This window comes from Dryas octopetala, chromosome 7 (genome assembly GCF_963921425.1).
Source record: "Dryas octopetala chromosome 7, drDryOcto1.1, whole genome shotgun sequence".
Lineage (NCBI taxonomy): Eukaryota > Viridiplantae > Streptophyta > Magnoliopsida > Rosales > Rosaceae > Dryas > Dryas octopetala.
Genome location: NC_141372.1, coordinates 1,306,175 through 1,325,448, shown reverse-complemented (window position 1 = coordinate 1,325,448; position 19,274 = coordinate 1,306,175). Strand labels below are relative to the sequence as shown.

General features: G+C 34.7%; 2 protein-coding genes across 5 annotated transcripts; both read right to left on the bottom strand.

The window, feature by feature from the left end:
• Nucleotides 1-5,145: 5,145 nt before the first annotated feature.
• On the bottom strand, nucleotides 5,146-8,949 carry CYCT1;3 (cyclin T 1;3). Of its 4 annotated transcripts, XR_015123337.1 has the most exons (8): nucleotides 8,728-8,949; nucleotides 8,106-8,436; nucleotides 7,412-7,493; nucleotides 7,113-7,247; nucleotides 6,862-7,034; nucleotides 6,598-6,749; nucleotides 5,317-6,160; nucleotides 5,146-5,194 (listed from the first exon to the last, which is right to left on the bottom strand). XR_015123337.1 is itself a non-coding variant. In XM_086250592.1 (7 exons), exons 2-7 carry the CDS (start codon nucleotides 8,333-8,335, stop codon nucleotides 5,415-5,417), a joined length of 1,518 nt encoding a protein of 505 aa, XP_086106718.1. In that variant the 5' UTR covers nucleotides 8,336-8,341; nucleotides 8,728-8,949; the 3' UTR covers nucleotides 5,232-5,414. The 4 variants fall into 4 exon arrangements, 3 of the variants coding, with proteins under 3 accessions (XP_086106718.1, XP_086106717.1, XP_086106719.1); XM_086250592.1 differs by lacking the exon at nucleotides 5,146-5,194 and having other exon boundaries at nucleotides 5,232-6,160; nucleotides 8,106-8,341; XM_086250591.1 differs by lacking the exon at nucleotides 5,146-5,194 and having other exon boundaries at nucleotides 5,232-6,160; nucleotides 8,728-8,948.
• Nucleotides 8,950-15,238: 6,289 nt separating this feature from the next.
• On the bottom strand, nucleotides 15,239-18,449 carry LOC147278191 (HXXXD-type acyl-transferase family protein). The gene is made up of 2 exons (XM_086251852.1): nucleotides 17,890-18,449; nucleotides 15,239-16,277 (listed from the first exon to the last, which is right to left on the bottom strand). The coding sequence occupies exons 1-2, from the start codon at nucleotides 18,325-18,327 to the stop codon at nucleotides 15,354-15,356; spliced, it is 1,362 nt and encodes a 453-aa protein (XP_086107978.1). The 5' UTR covers nucleotides 18,328-18,449; the 3' UTR covers nucleotides 15,239-15,353.
• Between the last annotated feature and the right edge of the window lie 825 nt (nucleotides 18,450-19,274).

The window sequence follows — 19,274 nt, the reverse complement described above, 5'->3', positions numbered from 1 at the left end:
CTTGCTTGTTGGTAAAACCTCCTTAATTTGGTTGGTGATCGATGCATGAACTTGATCAATTCCATGTATTAATTAAAGTGCATGAACATATATTAACATGTCTTGGGCCTGCTAATTATGTTAAGATTGATCAGGACAATAAGATCGAGGATGATGATTGCACCCTTGTGTCTCTCTTTTTTGGTGTTTCAGTCTTTCAGATGCACACGCAGCGACATATTTAGCATTTGATTGAATCCTTGTCATGCATGATATCGATCGATCACATTCCCTTAATTATCATCATATTCATACATAGAATATATATTAGATTCAACAGCGCGTGCATGCAGATTTCTATCACAATTCGCAAGTACTACTGAACTAGTCGCTGCTGCCTAGCTAGCTAGTCAATTGCTTTATATGCACTTTTGAAGTAGCCTTGCTAGATAGCTAGCTAGGATTGATATATTTATCTTTTATCTTGACAATATTGTTAATTAATTTGTATATGTATATACAACACCAATTAATAGTACCGTGAAGTTAATTGTGTTTATACCCGGACACTGGCCTGATAAGCATCAAATTAATTAAGATCCTTAATTAATTCATCCGAAAAATTAATTAGTTAGCGATGAGATTTAATTAAGGTTTCACAGTACAGTACGATCAATTTTGTTAGCAGTTATGATTAATGAGTAATAGCCTAATAGAGAGATTTTCATCTATATATATATGTAGGCAAAAGTTCAACGAGAGTACAGTGGCTTCTTATATTTGGTCAATATATATATGGCTAGCTGGTCTAGTCTACTTTTTAGGTAGCTTTTCCTTCCTGATTCCTCTTACATTTTATAAAGCAACTTTTTGATGCATGGATGAATTGGAAGCTGATTAGGTTAGAACGAAAACAATTGATCAAGATCACATCATATCATTTCCAAACTAAACACTCGTGCATAGATAGATCTACAGATAAATAGAATACTCGTGAATTTTAGAGTATCTAGCTAATTATACCTTTGTTAATGAATTCCAAACACCTAAACGTCAATTCTAAAAAAGAAAAAAAGTTCATGTAACCTTCTTCACATATATGTATATATATGGTCAACCTCCTAATTAACTTGCAGAAGTATGAACAAGTCGATCTTCTTAATTAAGATTAATTTCAAGAGAGATATATAGTTTATTATTTTCTTTCTTTAACCGCACAAACCGTGAATATAACAGCAATAGGCACTGTAAAGTGTGCCCTTTGAGACTAATTGACATTGTTTGGTGGGTGTGCCTGATGAAGAATTTTGCAGTAGTGTTTGTAATGTTACTAGTTGATCTAGCTTGTTTCAAAATCGGCATTATGATCGATGATGCTTGAAAGGATATGAATAAAATCTAATCTTATTAATGTTCAATCATTATCCCCTAGTGGCAAACAAAACTCGAACACAAAAACATCTTGCCTTGGACAAAATAAATAGAACATTTGATGTACGTAGACCCTATAAGGCTATAAGTCTATAACTACACTTGTCGATCTGCTGCCTTTAATTTAAAATAAAAATAAAAATTGTGTATGTAAGGTGCAATATATTTGAGATATATATGAATTAATTAAGCTATTTGCAATGGGAAGAAAAATATATAGGAGGGTAGGTAGAAGAATTTGGTCGAGCAGATTCAAGTGCAATAGGATCGATTCTGGGTAATTAGATGATTAGAGAGGGGGAGATTAACAACAAATTAATTAAAAATAAATTGAAGTATGAGTAAGTTGTGATTTTCCATGAGTCTATGACAGAGAGAAGGCCGGCCTGTAATAATTTGATCAGCCCCACAAAAGTTCACGTCAGACGAAAAAGGGGAATGTGAGATCAGAGTATGGGCAAGCTTCACTTTTCTTTTCTTTTCTTTTATCTCTTTCACCTTTTAGCCTTCCCAGCAACTGCAAGCTAGCTAGCATGCCCACCCATCTTTCAATCTATTATTATTAGGTTATATATTATATATGAACTTATTTCTTCCAAAAAAAAAAATTTATTTTCTTCTTTATCGAGAGCTAGCTTGCTTTTCCTTTCTTTCTTTCTTTCTTTTACTTGGTAGCTTGTCACCTTTTCCATACTTCCTAGTCTCACTATCTTCCAAGATGCATTTCACTAAAGTTGCTTCTACATCTGGTTTACAATAGAAATTTCAATTATTATTTTCACTTTCATGATTCTTCAAAGATTCGATCGTCTAAACAATTAAAAAACAACTGCACATTAATTCAAGTGCCTTGTACATGCATTTGTATAATTAAAATCAACCCCCATTTCATTTATATCTTTATAGCTAGCTATAGCTAGCGCATTAGGGTTTATTGCACACTACTTATCATGTGAATTAAGGTTAATTTTAAGTCCATCGTTAATCAAACTAACTATAATATATACATAATGCATGCCAAGAGCAAATCCCAAATATGTTCATCATGTTTATTAGGAATTTCAATAATTTTGGTAATATATCATGTTCTCATCAAAGTTAGAATCATTCTCCAATATGACGAAGATACATAAAGATCCACATGTGGGAAAAGAAAGCTCCCATCCACATCTCCATCTAGTAAAAAAAAATAAAACCAAACTAATGGAGCTCCGGTTGAAAGCTCTATATTTTCTACCTTGTTTAATGCATGTGCATAGGATTAATGAAGTAATTATAGTCTCGTCTAAAAAACTATAAATAAAAAATAAAAAGGACCGCAACCTCATTCAAGCCGTCCGAATTAATCATGTATTTTGAAGAATTTTAACTCTACTTATAAGATATTTTATTTTTATATTTACGATAAGAATTCGATTCTCACTCTCAATCTTTATCGAATAAAATAAAATATGTTTCATACATATCATTCTAATCATTCTAATTAAGACCAATAAACTGAAATCTCTGATCTCTTTCTGCAAATTTGCAGTTCTGACCATTCAACATTATTTAATCCTAATTTTCTTACAAACAAAATGTCCCATAACCCACTAAAAGCAAGTTGCTATTATTAATGGCTTTAGGGTCCATCACTATCATTAAATTAAATAGAAACAGCAGCTCTTTTCCGAGTCCTTGCCAGTCAACGCCAAGGTCATACACTCGCTCACTATGTCTCTGGCGCATACAATATATATAATTATAATATATCCTACTTTATTCTACACTTTTACAAATATATAAATTAATTAATAATGTCTGATGTATATTACTTTTAAGTATAATTGGTACGTACATATTAAACGCTGTGCTTTGAAGTGTTAAATTAGTTCCATTGTCTTGTTTAGTGCTCATGGAGCGAATTAGAACCTTCTTAGTTCACATCCTAATCACTAACCAAAGCCGTCAGCTTTTTACATTTCAATATTAGATGCATATTATATACAGAATGAATGAAATTATTAATTTCCAAACCCAAAAAGCTTTTGCAATATCTTAATTTTCTTAGTGCCTCACTAGCTAATAGCTATTGGAGAGATTCTAAGGCCATATCGATCATATGAAGGTCTAGCTGATCATACAACTTGGGATAATATTATATATGCTAATTAATTAAACAACTTTAATTGCTTGACGTGGTGCTAAACATCAAATTTTATATATGATATTTCTAGCTACCCTAAAAAGGGAGCACTATATTTCTTTTTCTTTCATAAAGAAGAATACAGTTATATCGGATGAATCTTTGACATATACAATTATATAACTCTCATGTTTAATTAGACACATTGTAGCTAGGGACTAGGAATATTTGAAGTTGTGAATTAATTAAGATACTTCATTATTATGCCCTCTTTAATCTCCTCCAATTGTTTAATAGGGATCATTATTTGGTGATGCTTTCCACTAGTTGATTATAAAATGAACTTTTAAGTCAAATACATGGCAAAGCCCTTAAAAGGAGGTCTTAAAGTTGCAGGATTTATTTAAAGGTGTCTTGAGAAGAAGACAAATAACAGGAACAGGAGAATATATGCTTGTCAAGCTTAGGGGCATGAAATCTAACACTAAGGGGCCATACTTTTTTCATTGCTTTCTATGCCCACTCAAACCATAAATAAATAATTAATTCCTTATTATTCTATGCGATTCCTTCATCTTCCTGACTATATTAGTCAATCATCAACAAGGGTTTTTGGGTTTTTTCCTCTTTTTTTTTTTCAAGAAAATAATAATAATAAAGCTGTGGCACATATTTAGCTACAAATCTCTCTTCGTATTTGTAGCACTATAATTTTTCCCCTTTTGAATCCACTAAACCTAGCTAGCGAGGTTGAATGTGGTTTTAACTTCATTTGGTATGGTGGCGACATGTCTTTACATTGCTACATTGAATTGCCTTCTAAGAACCTACCAGATTGATTGATTGATAATGTCATGCCTGCCCATACTTTTTCAAAGGCTTCATAAAGATTCAAGGTAAATATGGCGCCCGACGAGGCCTGTATTTCAACAAATAGTGTAAATTAATGAAACAGGTAAACATTCATATAGTTAATATAAGGAAGATATACATTAAATTTGAGTTATTTGATTGCACAATTTTAAATAAAATAAAATATATGCTTGATAATAATCCAAATTTCAATGGTTATATATGCCCACTATTCTAGAATTCTCATAATACAATGTTGTGTTTTTTTTTCTTGGGTCTGTGTTTCTTCGAAAGTTGAAACCCAAGTTTTAGCCAATCCATAGTCTCAGCACTTGAGTTCGTCTCTCACAATGCCATTCATAATTCCTTTTCTACTCATTAAAAACTTATATTTATACGTCAAGAGGCAGTCCAAAGAAAAAAAGAAGTCATACCCTACAGGGACTGTTACTCTTTCCTCTACAGTTTTTATATTCTCATGACAGAACTGAGAAGAGATGTTTCGATAGGGTGATCTCTTTTTTCTTTGATAGATTACTCATCAAAACCATGTCGTCTGAAGACTAGTTTTTTCAACCAAGAATAACATTGGATTGCTTTAAATGAGTTAAAACAGTTTCTTTTCTTTTTTTCCGTAGGAGAGTTAAAAACAGTTGAAATTTGTTGTTACATGAGAGAATATGACCAGAAGAGAAAAGGAGAGCAAGAGGAACTCTATCATTAGTAAGCAGAAAATACATGGAGATTCAAGTCACCTGATAAAGGGTAAAAACTAACAGTTGCTTCAATCAAATGGTACTTGCGCAACTGTTAACAAGCAATTAAAGATATTACCATCATAAAATGAATATAAATGAATTACTACAGGATAGTAGTAATATGATCATAAAAATGAATTACTAGAATATAAGTTCTGTTTGAATACTTACAAAATTAGTGAATCACATCCCAACCGAAGTACCCTCTGAAACAATATACAAAGGAAAATGACTGCAATTGCATGAAACTCCCATTCAACATCAAAATCTCACGCTGCCCTCCTCTGTTTCTTCTTTGCGGATGTATCTTCTAACTCTACTCCATTTTCAAGCTCACTTTGAATCCAGGCTTCAGCGTCAATCTCATCACCCATGGCGTCCACCAACTTCTTACTTGCAACTTTATCACCTCTCCTCCTCTTCAATGTATCTCTAATTCGGTTAATATCAATCTTAGTAGAGTTATTATGAACAGAAACAATCTTGCATCTTGAGTTCTGATCATCCAATTCCCCACTTATACTGCCACTATCACTAGTCTGACATGGTAAAGCTTTCTTCATAGTGACAGAGTTGTTCCCTTCTACCAAGTTTTGGCTATTAGACATAACAGTACTGCAGTTATTATGTTCATAAACAATCTTGCCCCTTGAGTTCTGATCATCCAATTCCCCTCTTATTGGTTTGATCTGAGCACCAGCATATTCAACAATACCACTTGCACTGCCACTATCACTTCTCTGAGATGGTAAAGCTTCCTTCATAGTGACAGAGTTGCCCCCTTCTACAAGATTTTGGCTATTAGACATAACAGATTCTCCTAATCCTCTGTCCTCCCCCAAGGCGCCCTGCCTAGAATTGAGATCAACCGTTAATTCACTTGTAACACATGATTGCGACCTACTAACACTTGGCTTTCTAGATAAAGTTTCAGATTGTATCACCCTCCCATTTTTGGGTGGTGGAGCTTGTTTTCTGTCTGGCTTCAACATATTACGCATCCCCTGAATGACCTCTGAAAGAAATTACATAAAAGTTATAGACCTTTTACAATAAAGCATACAATCCAAGCACCAATTTATAAAAAGAAGGGAGGCACTGAAGAGGGAAATCTGCTCAGAATAAACTTATGGATCCAAATTTGACACTAGATCTGACCAATAAGTATACTAGTTGAGGAAACCGACAATAGAACTCACAAGTCCAAATATGAACCATAGGGAAAGAATGAAACCTGCAATAAAATTCATAAATCCTAATATGAACATATGCAAAGTATACTAGATCAGGAAATCTACATTTAAGAAAACATTAACCATGTTTCTTACATGGCCAGGCCTTGGATTGTGAAGGACAACTCAGAAAATGACTTCATTGAAAAAATGATCATGGATCATGATATATGAATCACGAAACAGAAAGAAAGAGACAAAGAAAGGACTCGATACCAACCATCTAACTGTTTCGGCGAAACATCAAACTCCAGCCACCAAACATGTCCCTTCTCTGTAGGTAGTTTCACCTTTTGAATTCCAGCAGCAAGAGACATTGAACCAGCTGCAATGTAATGGGGCTTGTACTGCAAGCACAATGATGTGTGAAGCCTACACATTCATTCATAAGAAAGACCAATCATGCAAATGACAAACATAAAATCCAACTTTACTGTCCAATGGGATTATACAAAGCTTTGAAAAGTAAGAAAACAATCCTCACCAATCATTAACAAAATTCCATGCCACCTTAGCAAGGTCAGGGAAAATATTTAATCTTTTTAGAGCTGTAACAAGTATCTTGTACGGAAGCTGAATGTCAAGATCAAAACCAATTGTAGACAACAGAAGTCTCTCGCCAACTATAACCAATTCCTTTTGCTTATTGAAAACATCCTACATGCAGAAGGTGGAAAATAAGGAACCATGATTAGAAGGAAACATATAATGCATTAAATGGGTGTGTTTACATACTCTTTGTCTGATACTTTGTAAGGCAGAAGAATCCAATTTGTGCACCATCTCATATGCCACAACAACAACATCATTTAGAAAGCGTGGTGTTTCTTCTACTTTGCAAGCAAGAAAGATGCTTGCAGTTGCAATTCTCTGTAAAATGCTTACAAGTTATAACCAAATTCTTAAATAAAAAGGCATATCCTGCTAAATCTAAATAAATGAAAGCTATACAGGGCACACTATGTTTTTAAGCGCTCAAATTAGGTATGCCAAGAAAAGTTTCATTCAACAATATTCACACACAAAATCTATACCTGCCAATCATTCTTAGCATGAGATTGACGCATATAAAACCGGTGGCACAGCATCATTGCACATGCTATTGTCAGCTGAGGCCTGGAAGATATATAATATCAATCACCTTTACCATTGATTATTACATGCCGTGGAATTGTGATGAGTAATTAGTAAGAAGTTGCACGATATAAATGAAAAAGGGAAACAATAGAAAGGACATCTTTTCCCCCAAATGAAAATTAAAAATAACAAGGATAATAGGATCATTGTAAATAACACCCCAATGCAACTAAAATTATACTTTCATGAGATTCTGAAAAACCCATTACGGACACTATTGAAAGTAACTAATATAAATGGTCTTGCCAAAACCTCACGGAAAGCAAGTACACATCTTTAACAAAGACATATCACATACCAGTAGAACGCAGAGAAAATGCATTTGGATGTTCAAGCTAGTAACTCACTTAGATGTTCAAGCTAAGAGAATGCCGGGTTTGCAGAATTACCTAAGATCAACTTGACCTGCTAAAGCTAGTACACAGCTTTAACAATGAAATACCAGTTGTATAAAAACTGAAAAGAGATGCAGAGAAAAGATAACCGATCAATCGGAGTAACAAGCTAAACATGCCATATAGTCAGAGAAACCTCAATTTTGAGCACTACTAGACCACAGATGCTATCAACATACGAATAACCCAGACTTACACTTTAAGCTTCATCCCGACCTCTTGAAGAAATGAGCAATATGCTTTCCGCAATTGTGACTCCTTCTTCAGGCTAATGCCATCCCTCCGTGATGGAGAATGATCTTCTATTTCCTGTCTCGTAAAATACCACTTGCACACAGAGCACTGAGGTTCTTCTGGCAGGCTCATGCAAGTTGAAGCCTTCGCAATCCCCTGCTTGGGAAGATTCTCAGGCACCCTTCTCGCCATTGTCACCTTTTCACCATAATGTCATTGTACAATAGATGAAATTAGACATGGAATGTGATGGATGAACTAGCAGTCATTATTAGCAGCTCTTAACGAACAAGCTGCATAAAGACAATAATGGCAAATTGAAATTGATAAGAATTCATCACCTAAAAAAAAAAAAATTGCTTTTCAAACTTAAGAACATGTATAAGTGATCATACTATTGTCTAATATAAAAAATTAAACTTACTCCATAACCTACAGAAGCACAAAATTGGAAGGTAAACCAACATATAATTTCAATTTATTGGCCAACAGAAAATTCGTCATCCCTTAAAACTTAAAAGGAAAACAATCTTCAGAAACAATGCAAATTCAAAATATCAAGAATTTGTAAGAACAACACTGACCTAAAAACGATGATTCGAATTTAGCACCCGATGAAAGCTTGAAAACTCTAGAATCCAAAAAGAGCAATAATTTCGTACCACGCTGTTACGAAATTGATAGATTTTCCACGCTTTCCCGGAAAGCAAACAATGAGAAGAAAGCGAAAATATTGAGGAGAAGGACGCGGAGGCAGCCGAAGGCCTTAGCTCGCTGTAAGGTCGGAATCGGAAACCCTAGCCGCTAGCTACCGGTTACCGTTGAGATAAGAAAAAAAAAAATTTATCCGTTTTTTATTTTGTTAACGAATTCGATCTACGTTGACTCCCTTTCTTCGCCAGCACGCATTTCGCGTGCCTCCACGCGCTACACTGACACGTGGTCTCAACACCCCGGGACCACTTGACTGTTCAGTCTGCTGTGCGCCTGTGCTTGTGTAACGAAATGTCGTTTGCAAGGACTGACCGCTACTGAAAAAATAATAGGAAGGGCTGCAACAATCGAAGCGATCCAGACATGGATTGGTCTCAAAGCCCAAAAATAAGCAAGTTCAACATTTATAACTCAATATTTGTGCTATCTATAACTCAATTTTCTGAGTCAAAATTGGGCCCATTGGACCGGATATATGTTCGGACTTCGGCTTAGAGGCATTACCTTGTATCCCACATGTAGGAGTTTTGATATATTCGATTATGAGTCATCTTTAGACCTTAGTTATTTACAATAAGAAAATTGATATATTACCTATCACATAAGTTGATATCAAATAAATTAGAATATAAGGTAATGCCTTTAACATTAAAAATTCTCTTTCATTTATGGTTAATTTTTTAAAAATATTTATGATTTAGAGTTAGATAATCCAAATCAAAGATACGTACAATAATAATTTTTGGATTTTGTAATACAAAATTGAGATTAAAAGTCAATAAAACTGTAAAACCAAACACATAAAAACAAGTAGAGATCAAATCCGGATCCACATATATATATTTTATGTTAATAATTATAAACCCCCTAGTTAGAGATAAAATCTCTCATAACCTCCACCCAAAATCTAACTCTCTTATAACCCCCAATCTTACACTTAATATTTTCCTAAACCCCCTAGTCAACTAATACCCAGTCAACTTTGACTTCCCATATTTTAATTTTCCAGTTTTACCCCTTTTGTTTTATTTTCATTTTCAGCCAACTAATACTCTCTCTCTCTCTCTCGGTCTCTCCTATCTGTTGCCTCTCTCCCCGCTGCTGTCGCCGGCGCGTGCGCCGCCGTCTGGCGACGGTTGCCGGCGAGACCGGTCCCATCACACTCGCCTCTCCTTCCTCTTCCTCCCTATGCCCTCCACGTGCCGTGAAACTAAACGTCGACGCCAGATCGGGTCTAAGCAGATCTGAGCTCTCTCGCCGGCGATCCGTCAATTCCGGCGGCGACGAGGTGTCGGACCGGTTGGGTTCTTCTCGCCTCTTCCTCTTCTATCTATTCATGGCCTTTTCTTTCCCATAAAATCCACAGAAAACCAAATGCAGCCCGAAGTCCGATCGTCATCTCCGGCGGTGACTTCGCGATTCCGGCGACGTCGCAGCTGCTCTCCACTTCCAGAAGCTTCCTCTCGACGTGGTGAGTGTGATGGTGGTCTCCGATTCTCCAACTGACCACCGTGGACGGCGAATCGACTCCGAGAAGGTCCGAGACTTACCGCCGCCATTGCCGGCGATTCCGACGGCGGATTGAAGTGGTTCCGGTCCCATTCTTCTCCCCTCGACATTCTCTCTCTACTGGTATACAAATTTGTGTTCAATTGCCTCGAATTTCAAAAGCCCTAATTTGAAAACCCCAACCTCCGCTGCTGCCACTCTCGGAATTCGGTGGCTCCGACCACCCATGGTTAAGATTTTGGTATGAAAATGCTCATCTCTCTGAGTTCTTTATGTTTGTTAAATCAATTCTTTGATTTAGATAATGAGATTGAAATTCTTGTGAATCTGATTTATAAGTATATTTGTGAACTGATTTGTAAGTATGTTTGTAAACTATTTGTGAAATGTTGTGAAATCTGATTGTGAAATTGATTCACAAACATTTTTGAAATGTACAGTTTGCGAAATTGATTTTGTGAATCAATTTGTGAAATTCTTGAAATTAAACAGTTTCAGTTCGTGAAACTGTTTCACGAACTGAAACTGTTTAATCAATAAATTAAGTAAATTTGTATATACTTATAAATCAATTTGTGAAATTCAGTTTCACCCCAAATTCAGTTCTAGCTTAATTATGTTAATCGGATAGAAATGTGAGTTTTTTAATTGATTTATAAGTATATACAAATTTACTTAATTTATTGATTAAACAGTTTCAGTTCGTGAAACAGTTTCAGTTCGTGAAACAGTTTCAGTTCTTGAAACAGTTCCAGTTCTTGAAACAGTTCCAGTTCGTGAAACATGAGTTTTAAATGAACTTTGAATGAAATTATGGTTCTGAAATATGATGAATCAAATTTGCAGGTAAAAACAGATCGAGGCAGTGGCGACTGTCGTGTACTCGTCGCGCGTGAGGTGATCGGACGACGTTGTATTGTTGGCTACTCCTCTCATCTCAATGACTTGTTGTATTGTTGGTTTTTTTTTTTTGATAAGGTTGCTGTGTTCTTTTTAGTGAAACGGAATTCAGTAAAGGTGTAACTGTTTTAGTGAAGTGTAATTGTTTTAGTAAAGGTGTAATTGTTTTTTAATTAAGGTGTAATTGCATTTTAGTCAAGGTGTAATTGTTTTATCACTTAATTCAGTTTCAGTAAGTGAATTCATAACTGAATTCTTCAATTTAGTGTAACTGAATTTCTGAAATTCAGTTTCAGTGTAACTGAATTTTTGAAATTCAGTTTCAGTGTAACTGAATTTTTGAAATTCAGTTTCAGTGTAACTGAATTTTTCAAATTCAGTTTTAGCGTAATGAAATTCAATTTCAGTGTTTGATTTTAGTTTTAGTGAAATATTGAGTTTTAGCAAAAACTTCAATTCAAAAAAAAAAAAAAAAAAACAGTTTCACCAAAATACAGTTACAGTGACGTCAGCATACGTCAGCGCGCGTCAGCATGCGTCAGAAGGGTAATTTAGGATTATAAGTTTTAGGGGGTTTTGAAAGAGTTTATAGATGGGTGGGGGTTTAGACAAATTTTTTTAGTGAGTAGGGTGTTTAAAATTAGGCACTAATATATTTTTGGCCAATATGAAACTTCATAAATCCGGATCCACATATAATAAATATTATAACATTGACCTTATTGTATAATTTTTAATTAAGAGAGCAAGCCAACCACACAACATGACATAAATTGACGATAGCAGAAAATATTTATATGCATGCTTTTAAAGTGTGGATTGTGGACCAATAAAAGTGTCACCTTTGGATCCTAGATTTGTTTGAGATGGCACTGTATAAAAATTTCTCATGTGGGTCTATAAAGTAATCTAGTAGTGCCCTAGTGGCCTATCTAGCTTAGTATTAATAATAACTTATTTATTATGTATCGCTAGCTATGTATATTCATAATGATATATAAATATACCACTACATGCTGCTATTTTGGAATAATGATCAAACACCGTCCACTACACCGACATCTTTATCGCCAAGCTTGCAATTGGCCAAGTAAAATTTGAAGCTACCATTGCTTTCGTAGTATAATATATGAAAGTAATTATTTTTTTGTGGAAATGATATATTAAATATAAATTAATCATGTAATTTCTCCAACTAGGTGAAGTGTACACTTGGATCAGATTGGTCCAATTCGATCGATCCAAAAGATATTGAACACGTACTGGCCTTACTCATGATGGGGTAGATCTCTCTGAGCACTCAAAGAAAGATTACGATCACACCACCATCATTTACTTTATGAATAGATTAAAGGGAAAGGGACTACTCCATCTCTATGTTTGCTTGCTAGCTACTTGCTAGCTACTTATAATATTATGTGTATTTGCATTATCTGGGGTTTGGACTAGTACTAGCTAGGTCATTAAATGAATCAGGTTCGATCTTAATTACTTTGCAATTTGCATGCATATTTTTTAGAACTTAAGTGCATGCGACCAAAGTCAAAATGCATATACCATTATATATATTTCTTTAATTGTGGGTGCATAACAATTTGGTCGCTTTAGTTTGGAATAAAGGCGTTGCCGCGTTGGCAAATCAGGAATTTGGATATATGGCTTGGATTCTCATCCTAGCCGATATACCTAATGCTGCTCCTACCTTAATAGCACTAGCTACTTCTCAATCTTCTGCTACTCTTATATTAATTTATATCTCGATCTACTCATCAAAAAAAAGAAAAAAAGAAAAAAACTTATCTCTAATCCACGCATGAGTGCATGACCATGTGGATCTATCCATGCATGTTTGTTAATTTTTATAGCTAAATATAGTATATCTTTCCAAATCCCCCCATGATCATATCGATCCCATCCATATATAAGAGTCATGATTAATTTTCATCTTTTTCTCTCGAATACTGATTAGATAATGACGACCTAGCTATGTGAATCTTATATTTATGACTTTACGGATATGCATTATGTCTTTGAAATAAACTTACCTATAGGCATCCCAAAAATAGTTTATATCTTAAAATTAGAGAAATTTTTATGTGATGAAAATATAAAAATTTAGGTGTCATCATATTATTAGGTTAAGATATCAAATCAGTCATATATTTGTTGTTGGAAAATTTCTCTCTATGTCTTTATTATAGCATAGTCCCCTACCTTGCTATGAATCAGAAGCTAATGCTAGGCTAGAAATTAAACTATATATATATAAAGGCGGAGCCGAGATTTAAAATTTGGGTGAGCTAAATTTTTAAAAGAGTAGGGACTATGATAAATGAGCTAAATCAGAAAAGAGAATTAGACTTAAAATGAAGGTTGAAGTAGAGATTGAGATTAAGGTGGGCTAAGGCCTCGTTTGGGATTGCGGTGGAAGACCCAAAAGCTGCTGTGGATGACAATTCTCAATCACTTACAACAGTTTTGGTGTTTGGTAAAAAAATTAAAAACTGTTTTTTCCCACAATTTTCAACTCCACACAACAAAAACAGAAAGCAGGTTTCTAGGTGTTTTTGAAAGCTGCAGTGAATCACAGCAACAATAAATATTTTATTTTACCTATAATATCCTCATTGATTTTTATATTTTTAATTTGTTTATTTTAAATTAAAAAATATGTTCATTATTAGTTATATTTTATATTGTGATAATTAATTATGATATTTTATTTGCACGATTAAAATTATAATATACCTAAAAAAATAATAGACATAGTTATTTAATAATGTTGTCTTAGAAAAATCAATGCTAATAAAAATTTGTAGCCAAAAATTTAAAAAACAAGTAAAACACATTTTATTTTTACCAAACAAATAAGTGAAAGACATTTTTAGCATCATGTTTATTTTAGTAATTATACACAATCACAGCACTTTTACAGTTTTACATTAACATTTACCAAACACTTTGATACTGTTTTTTGCACTCACAGCACTTTTGAAAACATATTTTACCAAACATTCAGCTGCTTTACTTTACCCTTACTTTACAGCTGACTTTACTTCATAGCTGTTTTACCTCATAGCTGTTTTTTCACACAGCAATATCAAACAGGCTCTAAGATCATTTAAACTATAAAAATACAAAGTAAAAAATGAAAAAAAAAAAAAAAAAATTGAGCCACATGGACTACAACACGTACAGGTTAGCCAACTAAGGCTACGCCCCTGTATATATATTTTTCAAAAATGGTATGTGAATTAATAGTAGGCCCATGCATTGTTTGGACAAGGACTTGAATCAGCCTAAACCCATTACTAATTTTGCATCAATAGCAGTATTATCTTAAAATTCTTAATGTTGTTATTTATAGGTTCAACACAATGTTTAGTTTAGGTCTAATATATAGAGCCAATAGACTACTTATCTTAATACTATTAATTAATGATGAATTACTCAACTTATATGTACGTTGTACATAGATTATTGATCGATTGAGTAACTTTTATGGAGCTAAATTAAGTTCATTCAATTCGCATTTAACTTATATCGAGCTGCACCAACCGACAATCCTAATAACAATTATAGTATAAATCAGATCCTGAAAATGATGCTAATTTGTGCTAATTTGTGGTAGTTAAGAAGAAATAAATAGATTAATTGTCAATTACGGAATGATGAGATTATGATTTGTCTTTACACGTTGTCGCACATGGAATTATAACGCCCATTGCCTTACCACTACCCGAATTAATTAATATCTTATTGTTGACTTTAGTGCTCGATTCAGGATACTTAATTAAGCAAATAGGAACTTAACCATGTGGGAAGAAAAAGGAAAAAGCTAGGATGGCATATATGACATATATATGTAGTGGCCTGTGGCCCAAAACACACTCAACTGCACTTTAATTTGTTTCTTTTTCTAAAAGCTTTTCTTCTCTTTTAATTTGCTGCATTAAAACAAATTTAAACATTGTCAGTCTGCAAGTACTCATGTTACAGTGAGTTGCTCCCAAGTCCATTATGATATATTTATACAGTGGCTGGGAATGGAAGAAAGAAAGAAAGAAAGAGAAAAGTCCATTAACTTCTAATCTGCATGATAGCCATTAACTTGACCTCCATTGCTCTCCTCTTTATTCAAAAATTCAGTCATGTAATATTCAAATTTGTGAAGCAGTCTCTCAGGCACAGAAACGAGCACTCTGACAGCATCTAAATCACCAATAACTGGCAAAAACAAGCAGTAAACATCACTTGTTAGAGGACCCATATGCAGAGGCTTCCCTTCTCCAAAATCCAAGTCCTCTAACCCTAACTTGGCCCACTGTGATATCACCAAGCTCGTAGACAGGTCTGTTTTTAGCGTTTTATCCTCCAACAAATCGATCATAGACCGTATATAATCGTCACTAAGGTCTGCTTTAGCTTGCTGGACCAATTTCACACCGTGGTGCAGGTTACCACCCACCAAGTCCTTCACCGTGGTCTGGGCGCATCCTAGCACGAACCCATTACCGTAATACGCTTGTGGGATTTGTGGGATTAGCTTTTTTCGGATATTTACGGAGAAAAGGAGTTTGATTTTGAGTGAGGGTGATAGATCCAAGGATCTAACCCAGGACCGCCACGTGTGCGATGCCAGTGCTTCGAAGGTGGTGCATTTTAGCGAGGGTACGCACTGCCGCTTCAGGTGGAGGGTGTGGGAGTGCGTGAAGGTTAAGGATGTGGGGACCAGCGGCTGAGATTGCAGGAGTCTCAGGATGTCCACGTGGCTGTTGTTGTCCTTTGGGTTGCTTGTTATGGTAAATTGAGGATGAGGGAAGGTTATTTGTGGAGGATTCCCGGATTTTAACACGTGGCGGGCGTGGAAGGGTGAGATTGGTGGGGGAACATCTGGTTTGGCTGTTATGTGGGCCCAGGCGTGTAAGAACTGAGATGTGCCGATGCCGTCACATAAACAGTGATTGATTGCGGTGCACAGGATCATGCCACCAGAAAGGAGATTTGTAACCTTCAAAAGTTTTTTTTTTTTAACACAAAAATAAGTAAATTCAGATGTGAATTACATGAAAGGGGCTTATTGGTCATTAAATTGAAAAAGAAAAGGATGCTTCTATTTACATCTAGCATTTTGCTTGTCACACCCATAAAAAATTACAATTACCAAGTTATTCTTATCAATTATTTATAAATTAAAATTTTTCTTTTTCTGAATTGTTCTCTAGAATTGGGCATTTTCTCATTCTCCTCATTTATTTGTAAAATACTTCTCTATTATAGAGGTATATATTTTATGTATTTATCTTTCTTATTATGTGCGCTATTTAGCACTTGCTAAGATAAACAAACACAATATAATAAATATAATCATGGAAGGTTTTTTTTAGGTACAAAAGCATGAAGTTACCAACCTAGCAAAGTGAAAATAGCATAATATAGGAATCAATAATGCTAGTTGTCCCACATTTTTTTTCCCACATTTGTATCCCATATGATGTGTCATTACTTTACTGGAAGGTTATTTCGTTTTTCTTTTTTAGATTTTATTTTTTACTTTTTAGTGTCCAATATATGAATGTCATGTAAGATGTTATGAAATTATGGTATAAAAATATGGTAAGTGTAACATTACTGTATAGGAATAATAGGATGACAGAGGAGTAGGGTCATTGAGTAGTCTTGGGTCATTATCTTGGAGCAACATGAACGAAGGGTGTAGCATCACTCACGGCTTTTTAACGTTTAGTTGAAAACAAAGGGATGGCTATTGCCTATAATATTGCCTTGTATTGGGCATTTAGACTACAATGGCTAAGCCTAGTTTTCTTTGCTTTATTTGGTTTATTTTATTTAACTAATTAGGATTCTTTTTAAAAATGGTGTCTTTATTATGTATTTATTAATAGTGTTTATTTATTTGCAGCCGAAAGAAAAAGGGAAATTCAAATAGGATTTCAAATAATATGAAAGATCTCAACCAAAAACTAAAAAACAATAATAATATGAGAGAGTTTGAAAAAATTTGAAAATTTTGGCATCACCTTAAGTAAGTGAAAAGACAAAACTAAGGCTGTCTGGGGTGGACCAAGGTAAATATATTGGTCACATTATTTGTTCGTTTGTTTGTGTTTTGGTCATTTGGTGAGTGAAATACGTACGGACTTGTTGTCTTGACTACTAAGGCAGGATTTTACAAAAAAATTTGTTTCCTTGCCCAAGAAAAGTTGTTGGGTTGGCAAGGGAAGTAGCTAGGATTCGTAAACATCACTTCCTGTGTTCCTCAGATAAATGATTGGAAAAGAAAGTCCATAAACAAAGAAGATAAGAACTTGGAACTGTATACATAATTTTTAACCTATAAATGGTAATGTCAGAATATATTGGAACACCAATTTCACTGAGGACATGCCAAATTTTCAGTTACATATTCAATAAACATTATTTAACTCATCTTAATTTTAACAAAATTTTAATTTGTCATCCCACTCCTCCGCACCACTTGAGCTAATTCCAAAGATTATATATGCTTTTGTGTTTATCCATTTTGTTAAAAAAACCTGTATATATGTTTTTATTTAGAAAGATTGACACCAAATAAAATCTGAAAGTGCTGAAGAACTGACCTGAACAACAAGAGGAGGAATATCCAAGAAAGTGAGGGCTTCGACCCTGTACAAGAGTTTCCTCCAAGACCTGTTTGGCTTGGTGGAAAGCTCGAGAAAGTCGTCAGCAGTGATATCCATGAAAGCCTCAGCAAAGACAGCACCTTCTCCATTACAGTCAACCTCGAGCTTCTGGTCATGGTCAGCAGTAGTAGTACTACTGGTCCTCAGCCTCCCAGCTAATGGATAGTAGTCAACAAGGAGTTTAGAGAGCGCGTATTTCAAGACATCTAAGTTGACAGATTTTTTGAAGAGGAAGAGATATTTGATGGAGAATCTGAGGAACTTTTGGTCATCGAGGTTGGAGAGGTGGAGGCAATGCTTTGGCGTTGGTGTGCTTGGCCTGATTAATATGGGTTGATCACTTGGATACAAACAATCTGGTAGTTCTGGAAACATCTTAAATTTCTAGCACTCGGACAATATTAATTGCTACTAATTATATATTTACTTTCTCTTGCTCTTGCACTACTTGTACTTGCTCATATGATATATGCATCAAGGCTTGATCGATGGTTGTGTTCAAGGCTTGAACCCTTGAAGGAGAGAGAGAGAGAGAGAGAGAGAGAGAGAGAGAGAGAGAGAGAGAGAGAGAGAGAGAGTTGATTGGAAATTTGGAAGACAAAGAAAGGAAGGGGAGGTAGCGAATTAAGTAGAGTGGAGAAACAATATTTACGGTTGGGTATGAGGATGGTACTATGAGATTCCTTTAAAAGAGGGAATTATCTAGGAAGAGGGCATGCCCACTTGACCTTACAATGTGCCCACACCAATTAACTATTTAATTACTCTAATCACATTGAATATTAAACAGCCTAGACTACTTCAATTAGGTTCTGTCCTATATTTGTATGACTCATGAGTCATGAGTACATAATCACTTAATTATCACTATTCACTACAATGTAAACTTGAATTGTGAATTTGTGATTGAGTAATTGTTTGAGGTCCCACAATATATATTATATATGATCACCAGAAGCTAGCACTAGCTAATAATAAAACCAATTAATAGTCTAATTACTCATCATATGTTAATTATGGCCTGTTACAGTACTCACATGCATGCTTATTATATCTACCATGGAGAAAATGATAAATCACAAAAACAAGTGCGGCAACATGGGCCAACAAGTTGAACTCTCTAAGCACAAAAACAAAATGACACACAAAGTCATAAATAGATATAAATAACAAGATGGAACTCTTAATTTAATAATGACCCATATTTCTGCTTCACTAACCCATAACATAATATTAAATGTTATGAGGACCCAAAATAAAAATATGCCCATGGAATGGTGGCACGTGTTGGGTGAGAGAGAGCTTACAGTTCCAGTCATTGA